The sequence below is a fragment of the Fusarium phalaenopsidis genome (genome assembly GCF_050370095.1).
Source record: "Fusarium phalaenopsidis strain FUZ10S chromosome Unknown contig_32318, whole genome shotgun sequence".
Lineage (NCBI taxonomy): Eukaryota > Fungi > Ascomycota > Sordariomycetes > Hypocreales > Nectriaceae > Fusarium > Fusarium phalaenopsidis.
In genome coordinates, this window is record NW_028145398.1 from 73,733 (window position 1) to 90,963 (window position 17,231).

Genomic DNA, 17,231 nt, shown 5'->3' on the forward strand with positions numbered 1-17,231 from the left:
CATTCCAAATACATACTCCCAAATCCTCATTTACAAGGTCGGCCCAAAAGTTGATATCAATGCCATCAACCTCCTGTCCGCTTCCGAAGTTGGATTTCAACCGTATTGCCATCAGCAGACTCTGGTATAGAATACACCTCCTTATCCAGCCCTGTTGTCTTTGACCACTTGTCCACCTCCTTGTCCAGCATCTTGTCGGCTGACTCCAGGGCGTTTGTCGTGCGGGCTATCTGCGCAACCGCCTGCCACGCATTTCCAAGCGCAGAAGCCCTCGTCTTAACCATGAAGAGCCCCACTGTAGCAAATACCAAGATAAGATGGTAGCCAACGAGAATCAAAACGATAACAAGTCCAGTCCACCTCATCGGGATGAGTCTTTGTGCCGAGTGCACAGTTGTAACCGGATGCTCAGCATTGTAGTCTGGCAGCCAATCATAGTATGTCATCTGGTATAACCGAGTAAGTAGTGCCTGGATTGCTCTGGCTGGGTCTCCCTTCTCTTGGATAATCCGCTGAAAAACAGCAGTATGCGCTCGATGGGCCTTCCACTGTGGCTCGTAAAATGTGCCATACCTCATGCTCCAAGCGGACTTGGACCCGAGAGGAAGCTCAGCCCAGACACGACCGAAACTTGTATCCACGGCTGCCCTGTCAAGTTCGTCTTTGATATCTCTTATACGGGGCCCAATATCGAGGCTGAGGAGGCCACGGTCTGCAAATTCCCGAGAGAGAGCGCCTGAACCGAACTGAAGGCATATGTCGTCGGTATCAGTAGGTTCGAATGGAATCGTTGGTCCGTACATTGTGACGTTGTATTCCAGCGGCCGAGCAAGGCTGAAATAGCAAAGAGAGGCTGAAAACACATCCAGGCCTTCAGCATCATATACTGTTGTCCAAAGACCCTTGGACTTGGACGTCAAATTTCGAAGATTCTTGGGTACGAGGTCCTCAGTGACACTGTCGTCAGTATCATTTACCTCTACGTCAAGCACAAGCCTTCTGGTCGTGTTGAGGATGGTTATCGGATGGAGGACATAAGGCATGCCACTTTTCGGATCTGATGAGGTAACAGAGGGGTACTTTTGACCTTTAGGAGAAGCTCCAAAACAGAGGGAGATGGGCCAGTTTGTCTGGTGGCCCTCAACTGTAGATAGCTGGCATTCAAATGCGCTGATATCACCCTCTTCACCCACACGCAAGAGCGTGCCACCCCCAGACATTTTTTTGAGACCACTCACCAGGGACTCAGTTGCCAGTGGTTCTTGGACAATGCTAAAGGAGTCCAAGGATAATGGAGCGCAGATAGTACGGGTGTTGGTGACCACCGCAGGCCCAGAGTAAAACTCTAAAGTCGTCCTCGACGTTTCGTTTGAGAATGGCAGCATGGCACGATAAGTATCTCCTGTGTCGCCAGGAGAGGACTTGCCGATTTGGGCTTCTGCGAATCGCCACTGTGCTGCGGGTTTGGATCTCCAGTAGGAAGCTCTATTTACGTCCTCGAGCTCTATGTCATGTTCGAATGTTATTGTCTTGTTGCTGGTCATGGCTGGAGCGGCGATGTCGTGGGTTTCGAAGTCGGAGAGTAGGATGGTGGAAATAAAAGTCGAAACGAGCATAATAGTGACCGCGATAGTAACGATAAAAGAATACACCAGTCCCGAGGTACCATATGTAGTCTGTCTAAATACTGCGGGAAGAATGCCGATAGGGGTCGATTTCGATGCCCGCTCGGTGGACAAGACCGGGATATCCTTGAAGGACACACCAGATGTCTCTAGCATGGTGGCCGCCAAAGCCGCCACGAGAAGGCCGAGTTGAAGAGATATCGAGGTACGCATAGCGGCAGAGCAGATGGTAACGGTTCCAGGCGCCCATCCATCCCAAACGATGGTCTGCCACAACTTTGGTTCGTTGCGGTCCAAGGATGCCTCAGCACCTCGCCAAAGGAAAACGAGCACAGCGCAGGATGCAAGATGAACCAGTGTGCCAACCACGAGTGCGAGCACGCCTAATATCCCAATTCTCTGCCACCAAGCATAACGACGTCGTAGGCGCTCTGGCCCCGGCTCTGGGTGTGGCTGGTCAAGGGACTTGGCACTCGTCCGAGACTGGTTCGAGGCCGGCTGACGGATCGCATTGTACTGACCAAGTTCATCGGGAGCTGTCTCTAAGCGGCTAAGGTTTGAATCTGAGGTTGACGGTCGAGATATTATCTCCTCAATGTTGTCGACTTCTTGATATTGAGCCATGGCCGAAACAAGGTGTAGGTAGGTAGGCACCTAGGTAGGGGAAAACATCAAGAAACCGCGCAGCTCCATTGTCTTTTTAGCTCGACATTTCAGCCCAATAAAATGTTGGCAAGGCGGAATGTAAAAATAGCAATCAGGCTGAGCAGCCATCAGGGATCCTGGCAAGCAGGCTGGGAGAAGTGATGCACAATGTCTTGAAGACTGCAGACCTGATAGGAATAGCATCTGCGCCACAGCATCACACAAATTGCGACAGGGGCCGAGCAACGAAACACAACTGGATAGGAAAATAGACAAGGCATTCTAGACTCAATCAAAGTCTCCAGTTGGTTGCTGGCTTGCATATGTCCCTGTTTCATATCTGTGTACCTATTCGACAGCACCGTAACGGTGGCGTCGACTGGGTAGCCACCATACAGCTAGCCGCTGATTTTCTGGGGCAGGGAACACTAAACACAACTCTGGCATTGGACCAAATTTGGACTAAAGAACTACCTGTTTATTAGGATCACAAATAAGCTCTATCTTCATGGCATTTTGCACGATGGCTTTGCTAGGTTGCCTTGATCTATCTTTGGACACGGAATGAGGTTGAATGATGTTTCAGCTTTTCTTCCCTCGCTTTATAGACGCTTGCTTATTCACATTGCTTGACTGAGAGTACTACTGCAACATTATTGGGCAAGACTCAGACAGAGTGACAAGCATAACCGTAAAGATGATATTTTGCTACAACATGACCTATACCAAAACGGCCATCTACAGATTCGGTCCTCGAGTCAATGTTCCCGGTTGGACTGCAAACTTTTCAGCATTGTATCCCTTGGGCCAGATCCCATTTTTCCCCGGCGCCAAGATACCCTTGGGATCCAAGGCATCCTTGATGGTAGTGTTGAGATGCATCTGCGCATTATTGTTGAAATTGTACGTCTGCGCAATCTGATCCATCAGCGCCAAATGCGTCCTATACTCTCCCCATCCCCTCTTTGCCGCATCGTCAATCAGCTGGCTGATCAGCCAGTGGGCTCTGCGGCACGAGTCTGGGTCCTCGCGGTCAAAGACTAGGCAGACGATGTGGTGCATCTCTCGCATGCCGATACAAAAGTCGCCGATAAAGTCGAAGCCGGCCTCTTCGCAGCGCTTCTTGGAGAGTTCGTATTGAGCTACCGCATCGTCACCCGTGACTTTGGAGATGGGGGAGAAGAAGAGGTGGGCTCCGTTGGGGAGCCATTTTCTGAAGGCTGGTTAGAGAATGGCAGGCTGGGGGAAATGGTTGTGGCAACTTACACCCACTCCAGTTCGGTCGTCGTGGGGATGCCTTGCAGTGTGAGGTCTCTAGTCTGCAAGACAAGATTGTTTGGCATGTCCTCGGGGAAGTAGAACTTGGCCCCTGGAATCACCGAGAAGGCCTCCTTGACGATCTGCCACATGACCTTTCTGATAGGTTCAGGTCCGTAGAGGGCACCGTAAAAGTTCCACCGTCCTAGGTTGAGCTTCTTTGCAATCTCATCGAGTTCCTTGTCGGTTAGAGGATGATCAGAGGATGTATACGACGCACGAGTGCCCTTTCAGCTGTCAGTCTTGCTGTTTCATGTGCATGGTTATGGTCAGCTTACCATGACAGCTGCATCCATGAGAATACTCCTCACAGTAGGCACATTCTGGAGAACCATTGACGTCCTGAGAGGCCTGATGATCTCGATGGCCTGGTGGAGATCCTCGTCTCGGGGAAAAGTGATCATGTACGACTGATAACCTCCCGGGTTCGGCATGAGCCAGACACCCATCTTGACCACGATACCTAGGGAAGACTGGGTGAAGATGCCATCATTGTACGGGCCAAAGCCGTAGTTGAAGAGTTGCCAGGCAGAGTTAGGCTCTTGATCATGTGGAGGCACATTGGGGTTGGCATTGGGGTTTGGGAGTGCGCCCATTCCTGTGCGGACGAGTGTTCCGTCCGGTAAGACAACTGTTGAATGTTAGATATGGCGTAAGGGCAACGAAAACGTGATCTGATGATTACCTTCCATGCCGCAGTGCATCATGAAGTGATCGCCTATGAGTCGTCAGTGACATTTCAGTCTAAAGAATGGCAAGGACTCAGACCATAGGGCGTGTAACCAACTCCTCGCTCAGTCGTGTTTCCGATGACAGATCCTCCACCAAGGTCAGGAACATCAACCCAAAGCTTATCCCTCAAGTTGTTGGCGACCAAGTATTCATGAAGATCTGTAAATGTGACACCAGGCTCCACCAGAGCGTACGCTCCATCGACGTCGACTTTGAGGACCCTGTTCATGTGCTTGCCGAGCTCAAGGCCAATGGATCCAGGAACTCGGGGAGCAGCACCGCCATAGCCAACATTTCGGCCAATGGAGAAAGGCCAAAGAGGGATTTCATATTCGTTGCACAGCTTAACGATTGCCTGAACTTCGGCAACGTCGCGGGGTGTGATGACGGCTGAAGACACGAAGTAGGATTTACCGGTGATGTGAAACATATCGTGGGCTTTGCTCTGGTCAAGATACTGGTCCTTGCTTAGCTGTTCCTTACTGGAGATGATAGTGACATTTTCTGGACCGGTAACCTCCCTAGCAGCCGCGATGAACTTGTGAAAGACGGCGGCGTCTATGCCGGGCGGCAGGGTCAACGGATTGGCCTCGGAATTGCTAGCCATCTTGATGTCAACTGAGGCTGTACTGGGGGTTTTCAAAGTGAAGAATACAACTAGAAGCGCAAGTATTTGAGGCAACAATCTCTGAGGAATCTGCCAGCTTAAATATTTCAATGGCACATAAAACTCCACCTGCACGTAACGACAGCTTACCTACATGTCTCAAAACCTGATAAACAAAAACCCACCATGGCCCGGGCCGCGACTCATGCGACGATGCAAGCTGCAGGAGATGTGGAGGCTCGGACACGGCCCGGACATGGTAGCATTAACAACACATTGCAAGGTGGGGAAGTATTCGGACAGTTTTATGCAAGTTGAGGCCTGGTAAGCTGACATGGTGTTGCATTGAGGGTTGTGCATCTGGGAGATGTCGGCTGGATAAGGGATTCCGGAATGCCGGCATGCATGTGTTATGGAGAACGAAAACATCTTATCAGCTTCACTATAGCCTAGTATCAGAGGCTGGTATTGCTCCTTGACTTGACTAGGCAGAGCCCTTGCTTCTTGAAATGGCAACGCAGAGCCTCCTCTGGGGCGGATGAGACATTTATTAACTCAAAAATTAGATATAGTGCGTGCATCTCGCAAAGACCCTAGATGCATTCATCAAAAGCCATGACCGCCCGGATATGAATGATATGCCTTAAAATTACATTGGTAGCTATGGTTAACGGTGGCATGGCACAACACTCAGTAAGCTGATTCATTCAAGTATCGTTTCTCAGGATTACCACCAGCATATTATGCACCAGCGTTGGCGCTTATCGCGCTGCCCTTTAGATGCTTCTGCCGGAGTTGACAGGGAACCCCAAACTCCAACATGTTTCAGCCATTGCTCAGCCAAGAGCCAAAAGTATACACATTCTACTCTCCAGATTATAACTACACGTCGTCCTCACTATTGAGAACCCAATAACTGGCCCCAAGGAACAATGGATCCGATACGAATCGGAGCCGGCACTTCCCCTCAGCAGCAATGGAAAAACACCAAGCATTTACCGAGCCGATAGCTTCACAACCCCGCAAAGCTCGCAGATCGCTTCCCCGCAAACAAGGGGGCCATCGGCACTAGATCGCGGCATTAATGGAGATGCATCAAAGGTCTGGGGGATCCTAGTAAGGAGTCTTGAAGAGGCTTCACTACGCGGCACCAAGCCTACTTGGAGGTTGGTTCGCGTACGAGTCGTGTCCGTGGCGTCTGGCTCTTGTGCCACCTCCGCATTCCAGCTCGTGGCGGCCCGAGAGTCAAACTTTAAAGACGTGTACTGCCTCGGCTTACCGTTTTGTTGATCGGCGCTTTTGTAGCTTCAAGTGGGATATGAGCATGCACACATCCGCAAACAGAACCCATTGTTGCATTGCATACTTTCCACGCCACTGTCTATCTTATAACCCAAATGACTGTAACTCAAGAGCCTCTCCACAAGGCTGCGGTCGTGGTCGTGAGTTCACACGCTTCATATTAGTAATTTGAAAGCCTGACACAGAACAGCGTTCAGACTCCAGCTTCCGCTTTGAAGTCCGCTCAGTACCAATCCCACAACCCAAACCATGGGAAGTCCTCGTCAAACTATCCGCTACAGGCGTCTGCGGCACCGACATGGGTCTCGCAGCCGGTCATCTCGGTCCATCCCGTGATATCCTCGGCCACGAAGGTGTAGGCCGCGTTGTACGGATCGGCGATGGAGTTGATCCCAGTATCGTCAAGACGGGTGATCGCGTTGGCATTGCTTGGGTTCGTGATGTCTGTGGACGATGCTCTTGTTGTCGTGAGCCTGGTGGCGAGACGAGATGTCGCGAGCTTCAGAATTCGGGGCGGAATTGGGACGGGACTTTTGCTGAGCATTGTGTCGTGCCAAGCCGATATGTGTTGGTTCTCCCGGAGGATCCTGCTCTGCCGGATGAACTCATCGCTCCAGTGCTATGTGGTGGCGTCACGGCATACAAGGCAGTCAAGACGTGTGGAGCTACTCCAGGAGAGTGGGTAGCCGTTGTAGGAGCAGCTGGAGGCGTTGGAGGACTCGCCGTGCAGTATGCCAAGGCCATGGGATATCAAGTTGCTGCTGTCGATGTCGGACCTTCTCAGGAAGCCTGTCTCAAAGCGGGAGCCGATGCGTACTTTGACGCTACAGATCCAAACATTGTGTCTGCCCTGAAAAAGGTGACTCCTGACGAGGTGGGAGCAAAGGCAGTCGTCGTCACTGCAAACTCCGGAAAGGCATACCAGACTGCTCTTGATCTGGTTGCCGTCTTTGGAACGCTGGTTTGCGTGGGGATCCCACCTCCAGACCAGCCCTTGACTCTACACCCCATCACGGTTATGGATCGAGGAATCAGGATCATTGGAACTTTGGTTGGTACACGAACTGACACTCTAGAGGCTCTTGAATTTGTCCGGAGAGGAGCTGTGAAGCCAGTGGTGAACACGGTGGGCTTTGATCAACTGAATGATGTGACGAGCAAGTTTGGCAATGTAAGTGTCCCCTTTTCCTGTGAAGAATACAAGCTAATGATGGCTTAGGTAACCGGGAAGTTTGTTGCTCAGTTCTAGGAATTTGGATCAGGCGAGAGCCATTGTGTACCTAGTCACATATGTTCCCTTGGTAGCCCATCACCCTTAAAGCTCCTCTTGGACATCCGTATCCATATCCGCATCCTCCGTCTTCCATCCTGGAGGAGGCTGGGGGTGCATAATATCCTGCGCTATGCTGTGCCAGAAGGCACAGGTGTCCTTCGAATTTTGGTCATCTTCAACCAGTTTCCATCCTTTCGCCGAGGGCTTTATGACATTGGAAAAGAGTTGCCCAGATCCATTGACGACCGGCCATCCACGATCTCCAGTACCATTAGTATTTCCATACCGTGCGAACGACGAAAAGTATCGCAGGTAGGGCTTTATGACCGTTGAGCGCAGCTGTCGTCCCCATTCGGCTGCCGCTGGGATAGAGTAGTTGAACCCTACCACAAACATAGTCGCGATCTGCCCCCATATATCTACATTGGCGAACAGGGGGACTAGGTCAGTTGCATGATATGCCAAGGCATCGTTAGGAAAGCCGTAGTTCATGGCGTAGGCCTGGTCCGGATACGAGTCGAGGAGATCTCTTGTGTTGCATGTGAAGGATGCGTCCCGGATGACGTGGCGTAGGCAGAGATTGTAGTCTCCCTTGTAATCCCTCACACAGTTATAGTGGTTCGCAATTCTCGTTCTCAAGGGGGCATAACTATCGCCTGGAAGGAACTTGGTCAAGAACCCGTAGAAGGTAGTGTTATCGGTGACACTGTCTGGGGTAAAACGCTGAGCATCGTTCACACAGTGAGAGACGATGGCGGATTTGATCCCTGGCCAAAACTTTTCTGTCAATATGTTAGCGTCATCGTCAAGACGACATGTTAGTCGTTACCTACTTTGGGAGAAGGCCAGAGTAGGGATCGTCTTGATCCAGGCATTGTCCACTGATGGCCCGATGGGGAAAAGGCCAGTCTGTTTGACGTTCTCGAAAAGTTTGATGTTCGCCAAAGCCAGGGTTTCCAGTGAGAACGACGGGTTTCTAATGCATTCAATATCGTATGGGGCATGGCAGCCAAGAGAATTCGAGAAGTTCTGGTAGACTTGATCCAGCTGACCGCCGACTGAGTTGTCCCACGCCCATTCGAAGGCCGGACTTTGTGTAACAAAACGGGTGAACAGGGGATTCTTGTCTCCATTCCCTCTGATGAGGTGGTGGAGGATAGAACCACCACCGGCTGACTCTCCCCAAGCACTGACAGTGTTTTTATCTCCGTGGACCTTGCCAATGTACTTCTGAACCCATCGGAGTAAGAGGTTCTGGTCGTACAGCCCGGCATTGGGCAGGCCGTTGGTCTGCATGAAGGAGCCACCCAACCACCCAAAAGCTCCGAGCCGCGACTAAGATGGTTGTGTAATTAGAGGCTTTGATAAGGGACCTCCCATTGTAAAGGGGCCCGCGATTCATCCTCTTTGTACCGAACGCATATGCCCCTCCGTAAAACCAGACGGTTACAGGCAGTGGTGGCTGGGAACCTGGGTCGTCAAACACCGACCGCGGCACATAGACGTCAAGGAAGAGACAGTCTTCAGTTCCACTCCATGAAGGCGGGTCAGTTGCATGCGACTCATGTGGGTCAAGGTCCTGGTTAGGGTCGCCAAGGGGACTTTTACCGCCAGGTCCGTTGCTCAGTAGGCGTGGGTCGAATTGGAGACAATCCGTATCTTTGGGGGCTACTTGGACGCTGCTGTTGCGGTCCTGTGGGAAATCGGATGCGCCGAAACGTACCGGCTGAGCCCCGAAGCGGACATTCTCAAACAGGTAGATCTTTTATTTGTTAGCTGAATCCATACCCGAGTTCGATGCGCGTCGCACCTTTTTGTCCGCTGGAAGGACGGTAGCCGGGTATGATCCCCAAGGAAGATCCAGAGTAGGAAGGGGGGGTTTCACTCCATGGGCGTAGGGGAGGAGGCTCAAGGAGCCAAGTAGGAAGGTCTTCAAATTCATAGCTGTGAGCTTTTTTGGCATGAGAGAAAGGGTATCTAACTATGCGTCTGTTCCCTTACTCATATACTTGAGCTCATGTTATAGATTGGGGCATGTGGGCTTTCGCCAATATTCAGCTCTCCACAAACAGATATCACATTCCGCTAGCGTGTGATAAGTTGCGTAAATATTGGTAGCTGAACTGAAACATTGCTCAACTAGACCGGGGGCGACATAAATAGAGTTAAATCGCGGGGAAGGCTGTGACTGGAGGCATCGCCTGAATTATGCTTCAATGCGATTTGGGCTTTTTGGAATGTCTATAGAGCTCAAGTTGGTTGTACCAAATTCCACAGAGATTTGGCCTTGTACTATGAACATCTCCATCACTGCCAAGAACAAGGCTCTCCGGCGCTTAGTCTGGCCTCAGCCCAGGCTCAGGGAGTCAGTATGAGGTCGGGCGGGCTCGGGTTAGTTAAAGCAGTACCAACTCGGGATTACGGGCAAGAAGGGAAATAGGAGGCATCTAGATTCGTGGCCTAGTATGAATGTTATCTGACATGAGTATAGAGACTCATCATCGGTTCTACCCAGGCTGTAAGAAGATCAATAACCTTTTCAATCCTTCTATATGTAGTCTGAAGCAGATATCAAGGTTGGATGTCGGCTCACACCAAAGCCTTAGCAGTAGAAACACTCATAGGTGGAAGAAGTCCCAACCGCTCCATATCAACAAAAGATTCAAAAATGCTCTGAGTGCAGCTCTTGACAGCCCGTTTACTCAGAGCGAGAAGGAAAATCGTGGGAGTCTGGATTCGTGACGGACTATGGTTGTTATAACTGGACTGTGTATTTCTAGATAGTATACAAATTATTTTTCTAAAAGACAGCGTACTGTTAACCTTCAAGACCTGGGCTTTTGTCCACGTTCAATTTGATGCAGTAACTGTCTCAGATAGCAATTGCTAGTACTGAATGATATCCCGTCAACTGAGAAACAGTTCTGTAAAACCAAGAGTAGGTTCTAGAACGAACCATCCTCGTCCTTATCCTCATGCTGCCGCATTGGCTTAGGCTTCTTCCCTCGAGGCTCAACAATAATCCAATCCGTCACCACAGCCGTCCCATTCGCCAACGCGGCCAACTGCTCATCCGTACAGCTCTCTGGCAGGCGAACAAAACACATGTTTTCCAGAGCCTCCATTACCTTATTCTTCACATCCGCCACACTCTTCGGACCTGCGGTGCTATAGTTCCCGTTCTGCGCCATGTTGATCTTGCCAGTGGCAATATCGCGACCAAACATGGCTCGTTCAAAGATTTTAGACATGACTTCGGGTTGGTAGGCTGGGACACCGTGGCCAGCTTGGAAAATTCTTGAGAAGGATAGGTTACCGTGTTCTCGTACGAAGCCAGCTTTGTTTGACGAGTTTGTTGTAATGAACTCGTAGCCTGCTGAACAAAATTCTTCGGCATCCTGGAAATTCAGGGCCAAACTGACGTTCTCGCCGCCATACCCTGCACGTAAAAGTCAGTATCAGAAAGTGGCGATGCTTTTGGGGCACTGACAAGGGCATCGGTAGTCTCGATCACCGTAAACAATGGCTACATTAACACCGCGGTTGATTACCTTTTCCAGTGTGGTGAAGCTACCAATCATCGGATCACCGGTTTCTCCAAGAAACACCTTGGCGATGAGTCCCCAGTCGGTGGTGAAGTTGAGAGGTACGCCGAGTTCTTGCTGTACCCAGGCCTGGTTGAGGTAGTTGTCCATGTAATGCCACGGGAGCACCGTAACGTTGGAAACAGTGACGTCGAAGGGAGAGCGCTGGGGTTGTTAACATCATGAGTATTCTTAGTCATGACAATTCAAACATACATCAGAGAGCACCCCATATGCACCTTGTATAACTCCAAAGCACATGTTCGTCGCTTCCACGCACGCTTCATTCACAGTCCCGTTAGTCCCAAACCTCTCAGGATCACCCTCCGACACCAACCCACGGCATCGATCAATGAGAGCATAGCACCCTTCATCAGGTGCCACAATCTTAGCCACGAGCTCCTCATACACCTCCTCCGATAAGACCTGGATGCCGTAAGTGTTGTTGTGGCCGAATGTCGGGTACCCCATCGTCATGGCGCGGTAGTCTATTCCAGGTTCGTCTAGCCCGAGGGTTGCGAGGTTGAGGGCCGTGGCGTTTTCGAGAGATGGGGCTCCGTTTTCGATGAGCTCGTTTTGGTCTTGGAAGTAGGAAAAGAAGTGTGGTCCGTACATGCCGCCATACTATCGAGATGGTCAGTTTTGAGCAGAGACTAACTTGGGCTCACGCACAGATGAAGTCCATAGGGAAATCTCATCACTCTTTGTGTTCCATTCTGGAAATCTTGACAAAGTCAGGGACCCAGCAGCTTCTAGCTTCATCCATCGACTCACTCGTTGAACCAAACTTGAGCAAAAGCCCAAAAGGTTCTTGCAGCACTCATTGTAGTTTTCGGAACCGTTTCAGGGAGTCTGGCGTCAAGAGTTGCTTGAAAAGTCGTAGCATTCACCTCAGGAACTTGACCGTCCTCTGACGGGCGAAGGTATGGGAGAGCACATCCAAGGTGCCATTGGCCAATTTTGCGTACGAGAATCTGGTTCCGATGGGCTGATCGATATACAGTACATTGATATTTTTGTTCCAGGAGAATTCATTCAAGGTAGTCGAGTTTCCGTCAGGGTTAAAGAGGCATGGAAAACCAGATGCGCCGTCAAACGAGGTTGTTCCTGGTCCTCCTCCGAGGTAGATCGATGTTGGTGCGTTGCACGGATCATTTCGAGACTCTTGGAGGTTTCCATTGAGTGCAAAGCCTTTGAGAAAGAGAAGACTTCCTGCGACTTACCAAAATACCAGAAAAAGAGGTGTGCAGACACATCATTATCCCAGTCTTTGGCATCCGGGAGGAGATGCTTCGGGAGAGTTACATAGCCACTATAAGAGTTGACGCCACAAGTGGTCTCGCAGATAGATGTCTGTGAACCAAGCATTGTCAACACATGGTCCTGTCTTCCGAATCTCGCTTCAATAGTGAGTCTACCTTTTTGTAAGAGATTTCTGCTCCCTCAAAAAGCTTCGACTGCAACACCTGAAGACCCTGAGGCGGAGGGACGAATTGCAGGGCAGCCGCTAGAGCCCCCAAAGAGAAAACAAGGATCGAGAGAAGCGCCATGACAGATTGAAAACAAATGAATAGAATTTGATACTAATGAAGGACTGGTGATTTGACTTCATTCTGTAGGAAGCATCGCTTGTTTATATCCCGTCTCCCTTCCTAGATCAACCTAAAACCTCCAATGGAACGCGTATACAGTATCCATCCCGTCGTGGCTTGGCCGATGAATTCGTTGACATGTTGACTCCATTCATAGAATTCTCCTTTTCTAAGCTCCCAAGAGTTTGATGCTGGACTCGTCATTCTTTGGCGACACGGCCAATGAGCTTCTTGGTCGTGAAACCCCAGATGAAGTTGGTTGGGGACTATACAGATGCCTGCTAAGCGAATCAATTAATGGGATCTGCATTGGCCAAGAAGGATGGGAGGACGCTCGGTACGGAGTGCATCAATTGTCCGTTGCCGGCGTGAGATGGTAAAGATGAACGCACAGCAGGACGTAATGACGCGATTGTGTTAAATTCACATTCCAGTTAGATGTTGCTGAGAAGCTCAAGCCAAATCTCCATCATTGACCTGAACGGGCACTCGGCACGCTCGGTATGCAGGATCAAGATCAACAGCACCAAGTCCACCAAGGGAACCATCACGATCATGAAGTCCGGCGAACCAGCCAATCAGAGCTCAAACCCAGCCCACCAGTTCCGGGGCCTTTAGCGAGTCAGGAGTCAGGCCATAGCTCCCTAGCACAGCCCGGTTCGAGACTCGGCGTCGGCCGAGACCTTGGCACTTAAAGGACGCGCAACACCATCACAACATTCACATTGGCAATCATCAAAGAGGAAAATGAGGTGCAAAATAGTCTCTTCAGCTTTGCATGCATCGCATTCTTGTATAGTGTATATCAATCCGTCTGGCCTACTCCCCAAAATCCCTTGCATTCCTCAAGGGAAGCAAACTTTTGTCCCGGTTCCCTTCCCGTATCCCTCCTTTCCCTGCGCCGTGTACAGTCTTCGCAGTCAAGTCAACGCTCCAGGAGACATCTCATCTTGACGCGGGTTAAGCAGGCATGACATTGCATCGCCCGACTCCGTATAAGCCTCTTCCTCGACGTGTTCCATCGCAGTGACCCTTCCGTTTGCTGCTCACTCAAAACCACATTAAAGTATGGATGTCTCTGACCGTTCAACGGTGAGCAGAGCAGCCAACCAGACCGAGGGCCAACCAACATGACCAGAAAGTTCGAGGATTAAAAAAACAACGAGAGTAAATCAGAGGCGACAAGGAAAAGGCAACAACACGCATTCGATAGCAAACAACAGAAACAGCTCCCAAAACTCCAAATGCGGATGCCCGGCACGCCATGCCAGGCTGCTTGCTTGCTCGCTGACAAGTCCGAAACCGTAAACGCCAAACATTGCTGGCCGTAAGCCGTAAAAACATACCCCAGTAATCCTTCCGAGGCTTGACACAGTATGTGTGTAGTGTGCTGTCTCGAATCAAACAGACAGGAGGATTGATAGATATCCCGGGCTGTCGCCCGGTGTGGCCATGTTGAAGAGGTGGTCCACAGTCATTGATAGAATACCAAGATAGCACTACAGTCTTGGAGCTGCTCTTGGTGGTAAGTGTGTTGCAGGTTGACTCGTCTCAGAGGATGAAGCTCGATTCACAATCGACATCGCGATACTATCCTCGGATTGCTGTGGCAGCGTGAGAGTCACCCGTCCAGGGGAACCGGTCCATTATCATCTGTTGCTGGACGTGGTAGGAAACATCGGTCGACGGCGTACCGTCAAATGTCATAAAGGCAGGCGAGGCGGACCTAGCCGAGGCGGATGTCCTCGGTGTTGGAGATGCGCTGCTTGCCTGAAAGGCATCCTTGGGTGTCGACGGGGCCGAAGAAGGGTGGTAGACACCATGTCCCAGCGGAAGACTATGATGAGCGGCGGGGCCGGCGTGATGGGTGCTGCCGTTGGGACTTCCGAGAGCCGTGACGTTGCTCCGGCGAGGAGCAGGGGCAGCAGCAGCGCCTCCAGAAGAACCATCAAAGCGAGCACCGCTGAGCGTACCGTCCCTCATGTTAGGGCTCGACTGCTTTGAACCAAACTGCAACATCAATGACTGTCAGTAACCAACTCTTCAATTGTGCTTCCGGCCTATCGTGCCATCCCGTACATCCAGGTGAAGGGTGAAACCATCTTGGCGACCGAGGAGGGGAGGACGAGGGCCAGAGGCGGGTGAAGCAGGGCGCACTTCGGGGGCACGTACAAAGCAGTACTTGTTGACCAGCTCTTCGTATGAGGAGCTGGACAAGGTCGAGTTGGGCGAGGTCGCCCCGTGGGCCGTCTGGCTCTGAACCTGTGTCGAGGGCTGAGTCGTCGATACGGGGAGGGTGGGCTTAGCACTCCGGACGTTGGCCTTCATGTAGAGCCCGTCCTTATCCTTGGAGCCGGAATCCTTAGCCGCCTGGACAGCAGCGCTGAGAGAAGCGCCAAAGTCGTAGCGGTTAGAAAAGGCAAGGCCGCTGGGCGAGCCAAAGCCCTTGGCCATGTTATCGCTGGCGAGGTTGCCCGCCGACTTGGACTTGAGGCGGAGACCCGAGGTGCCGTTGCCCGACTCACCGAGATATTCGTGGATGGGCTGGTCATAGCTGAGCTTAGCATCCTCACCAAACTCGCCGAAGCCAGCAGGCATCGACTTGGGGCGAGGGACCGTCGAGGCTCCGTTGCGTCGGTTGCTCCGGGGAAGGCCATTAGCCGGGCGGGAAGAGGCGCCCTGGAAGTTGTTCTTCCCGTTCTGGGGAAGATGCTTCTTGCGGAAGTCAATCTGGAAGTTGCTCGAGTCGTTGTTGTCCCAGTAGTCGAGTCCGTTGACGGCATAGCGGACGCAGAGGAACAGAGTCTTGGACTCGAGGTTAGCCGTGTCAGCCAGCTTGATAGAAAAGGTAAACCGGTCGTGGCCCAACGGGGTTTCCCGAGGGCGGATCTCGTGGCTGTAGTCAGCGGCAACCTCCGAGGTGGTCTTCCAGTAGTCAAGAGTGAAGCGGCAGGTAACCGACTTCTGGAACGCGAGATTGGCGACAGCCACCGAGCCCAGTAGCGTCTTTTGGTCGTTGGACAGCCACACCTTTTCGAGCCGCACGGGCAACGACCTGCGAGTGGCGCTGTCGTGGGGAAAGTTGGATGTGAGAATCTCCCACTCGTAGGGGGGCGACCGTACTTTTTGCTGGCCATTGCCAGGGAAGGGATACTCGGTATCGCTCTCGTAGCTGTCGATGGGCGAAGAGCCAGCGCTCACAGCAAGAGGGCGGTCCACCTGCAGAAAGTGGCGTACATGCTCGAGGTGTGAGTCAAAGTGGACAGCCTTGGAGAAGACGGGTGTGCCAGGCATGCTGGAGGGGCGTCGTCGAGAGGGGGGACGAAGTGCAGGTCGAACGAGTTCGCCCGACTTCTTTCGCACCATCTGTGGCTTCTTTTGCAGATCCTCATCGGTCTCTTCCTCCGATACTGACAATGAGTTATCGGCAGACTTGGTCAGAGAAATGTGAGGCTCAGTGACGGAGCGAACATGTCCAATCTTGCGTCCCGCCTTGGCAAGGTCACCCAGGGCGCTTGTGCTGAAGCTCAGGTGAACACTGTCTTTCCGACGAGGCTGGCTATCGCCGTTTTCTTGTGTGGGTTGCGATCGCTGGGGGGATGCTGATCGTTGCATAGGGATCTGGCTAACGGCATCTCGAAGCGCCTTGTCGAGCTTTCGGCCGCGGATCTGGGGTTCCTGCTCCTCGTCATCGCTACCGGAGGAGGCAGAGTCGGGAGGCGAGATGATGGCACCCATGGGCATGGCTCGGTCGTCCGTCAGCGGGGGAGGAGACTGGCGGACGTTTGATGGCACGGCCGAGCCCATGCTCTTGAGATCCTCCGATGTGCCCTGGGGTGTCAGCGTGCCCGTTGATCCATCGCTGACGGCAGAAGCTGAGGGTGTTCGTCGGTGCTTGTGGAGGTATGAGGCGGATCTGGGGAGGTTTGGTCGGGTCCCTGTCTGTAATGAGGAACGCCTGCTCGCAACGGGCGACGAGGAGGCTGACGAGGCGGGAGATCGATTTGAGGGCGGCGTGTAAGGCATTCCCAATGCGGGTATGTGAGTTAGGGAGGAGGAGAGAAAAGGGGGGAGAGGAAGGATTCCGTGGAAGCTGTTGCCAGGAGCTATACCACGTGGAGGTGAATAATATGCGAGGGCTGAGGCGAATTGATCGGGATGGTGAGGCAACGAGGAATGGAAGCCTTGTGGTGTTGGTGGGCGGCCTCAGCGCATGCGGGAAGGAGGAGGAAGGAGGTTATCGAGATGGGTCTAAGGATTAAGAAGGCACTGGTCAGCAGCATGCTTAAGGATGAATAATTGGGTGGCGAAGCATGATTTGGGACAAAAAGAGCGAGATCATCGAAGAGGAATAATAGTCATCGGGAATGTCGAGGCGATTGATGGAGTACGAGTGGTGCGTTGGTGTTTTTGTGCGTGCCTACTTACATGAACCGCGTGTAAGAGGAACTGAAGCAAACTGGCGACACGGTAGGTGCTCTGGCAATATTCCAGCAACAGAGCAGACCGTGAAGCGCAGCAGCCGCGTAGTCGTAAAAACCCCAGACAGGAGGA

The 17,231-nt window shown here is 51.9% G+C and overlaps 6 protein-coding genes across 6 annotated transcripts; 1 reads left to right on the forward strand and 5 right to left on the reverse strand.

Annotated features, from left to right (window-relative positions):
- Positions 1-65: 65 nt before the first annotated feature.
- LRP88_12431 (uncharacterized protein) lies at positions 66-2,249 on the reverse strand (the record flags this gene model as incomplete). Its single annotated transcript, XM_083248824.1, has 1 exon — positions 66-2,249. One exon carries the CDS (start codon positions 2,247-2,249, stop codon positions 66-68), a length of 2,184 nt encoding a protein of 727 aa, XP_083095279.1.
- Positions 2,250-3,008: 759 nt separating this feature from the next.
- Positions 3,009-4,926, reverse strand: LRP88_12432 (FAD-binding oxidoreductase; the record flags this gene model as incomplete). The annotated part of the gene is made up of 5 exons (XM_083248825.1): positions 3,009-3,483; positions 3,537-3,814; positions 3,866-4,218; positions 4,273-4,305; positions 4,356-4,926. The coding sequence occupies 5 exons, from the start codon at positions 4,924-4,926 to the stop codon at positions 3,009-3,011; spliced, it is 1,710 nt and encodes a 569-aa protein (XP_083095280.1).
- Positions 4,927-6,323: 1,397 nt separating this feature from the next.
- Positions 6,324-7,477, forward strand: LRP88_12433 (chaperonin 10-like protein; the record flags this gene model as incomplete). The annotated part of the gene is made up of 3 exons (XM_083248826.1): positions 6,324-6,368; positions 6,419-7,399; positions 7,448-7,477. 3 exons carry the CDS (start codon positions 6,324-6,326, stop codon positions 7,475-7,477), a joined length of 1,056 nt encoding a protein of 351 aa, XP_083095281.1.
- Positions 7,478-7,543: 66 nt separating this feature from the next.
- On the reverse strand, positions 7,544-9,443 carry LRP88_12434 (uncharacterized protein; the record flags this gene model as incomplete). Its single annotated transcript, XM_083248827.1, has 4 exons — positions 7,544-8,283; positions 8,335-8,836; positions 8,952-9,263; positions 9,312-9,443. The coding sequence occupies 4 exons, from the start codon at positions 9,441-9,443 to the stop codon at positions 7,544-7,546; spliced, it is 1,686 nt and encodes a 561-aa protein (XP_083095282.1).
- Positions 9,444-10,446: 1,003 nt separating this feature from the next.
- On the reverse strand, positions 10,447-11,909 carry LRP88_12435 (Alpha/Beta hydrolase protein; the record flags this gene model as incomplete). The annotated part of the gene is made up of 5 exons (XM_083248828.1): positions 10,447-10,940; positions 10,992-11,250; positions 11,302-11,709; positions 11,758-11,809; positions 11,860-11,909. The coding sequence occupies 5 exons, from the start codon at positions 11,907-11,909 to the stop codon at positions 10,447-10,449; spliced, it is 1,263 nt and encodes a 420-aa protein (XP_083095283.1).
- A 2,358-nt stretch (positions 11,910-14,267) lies between these two features.
- Positions 14,268-16,703, reverse strand: LRP88_12436 (putative phosphatase regulatory subunit-domain-containing protein; the record flags this gene model as incomplete). Its single annotated transcript, XM_083248829.1, has 2 exons — positions 14,268-14,687; positions 14,850-16,703. 2 exons carry the CDS (start codon positions 16,701-16,703, stop codon positions 14,268-14,270), a joined length of 2,274 nt encoding a protein of 757 aa, XP_083095284.1.
- Between the last annotated feature and the right edge of the window lie 528 nt (positions 16,704-17,231).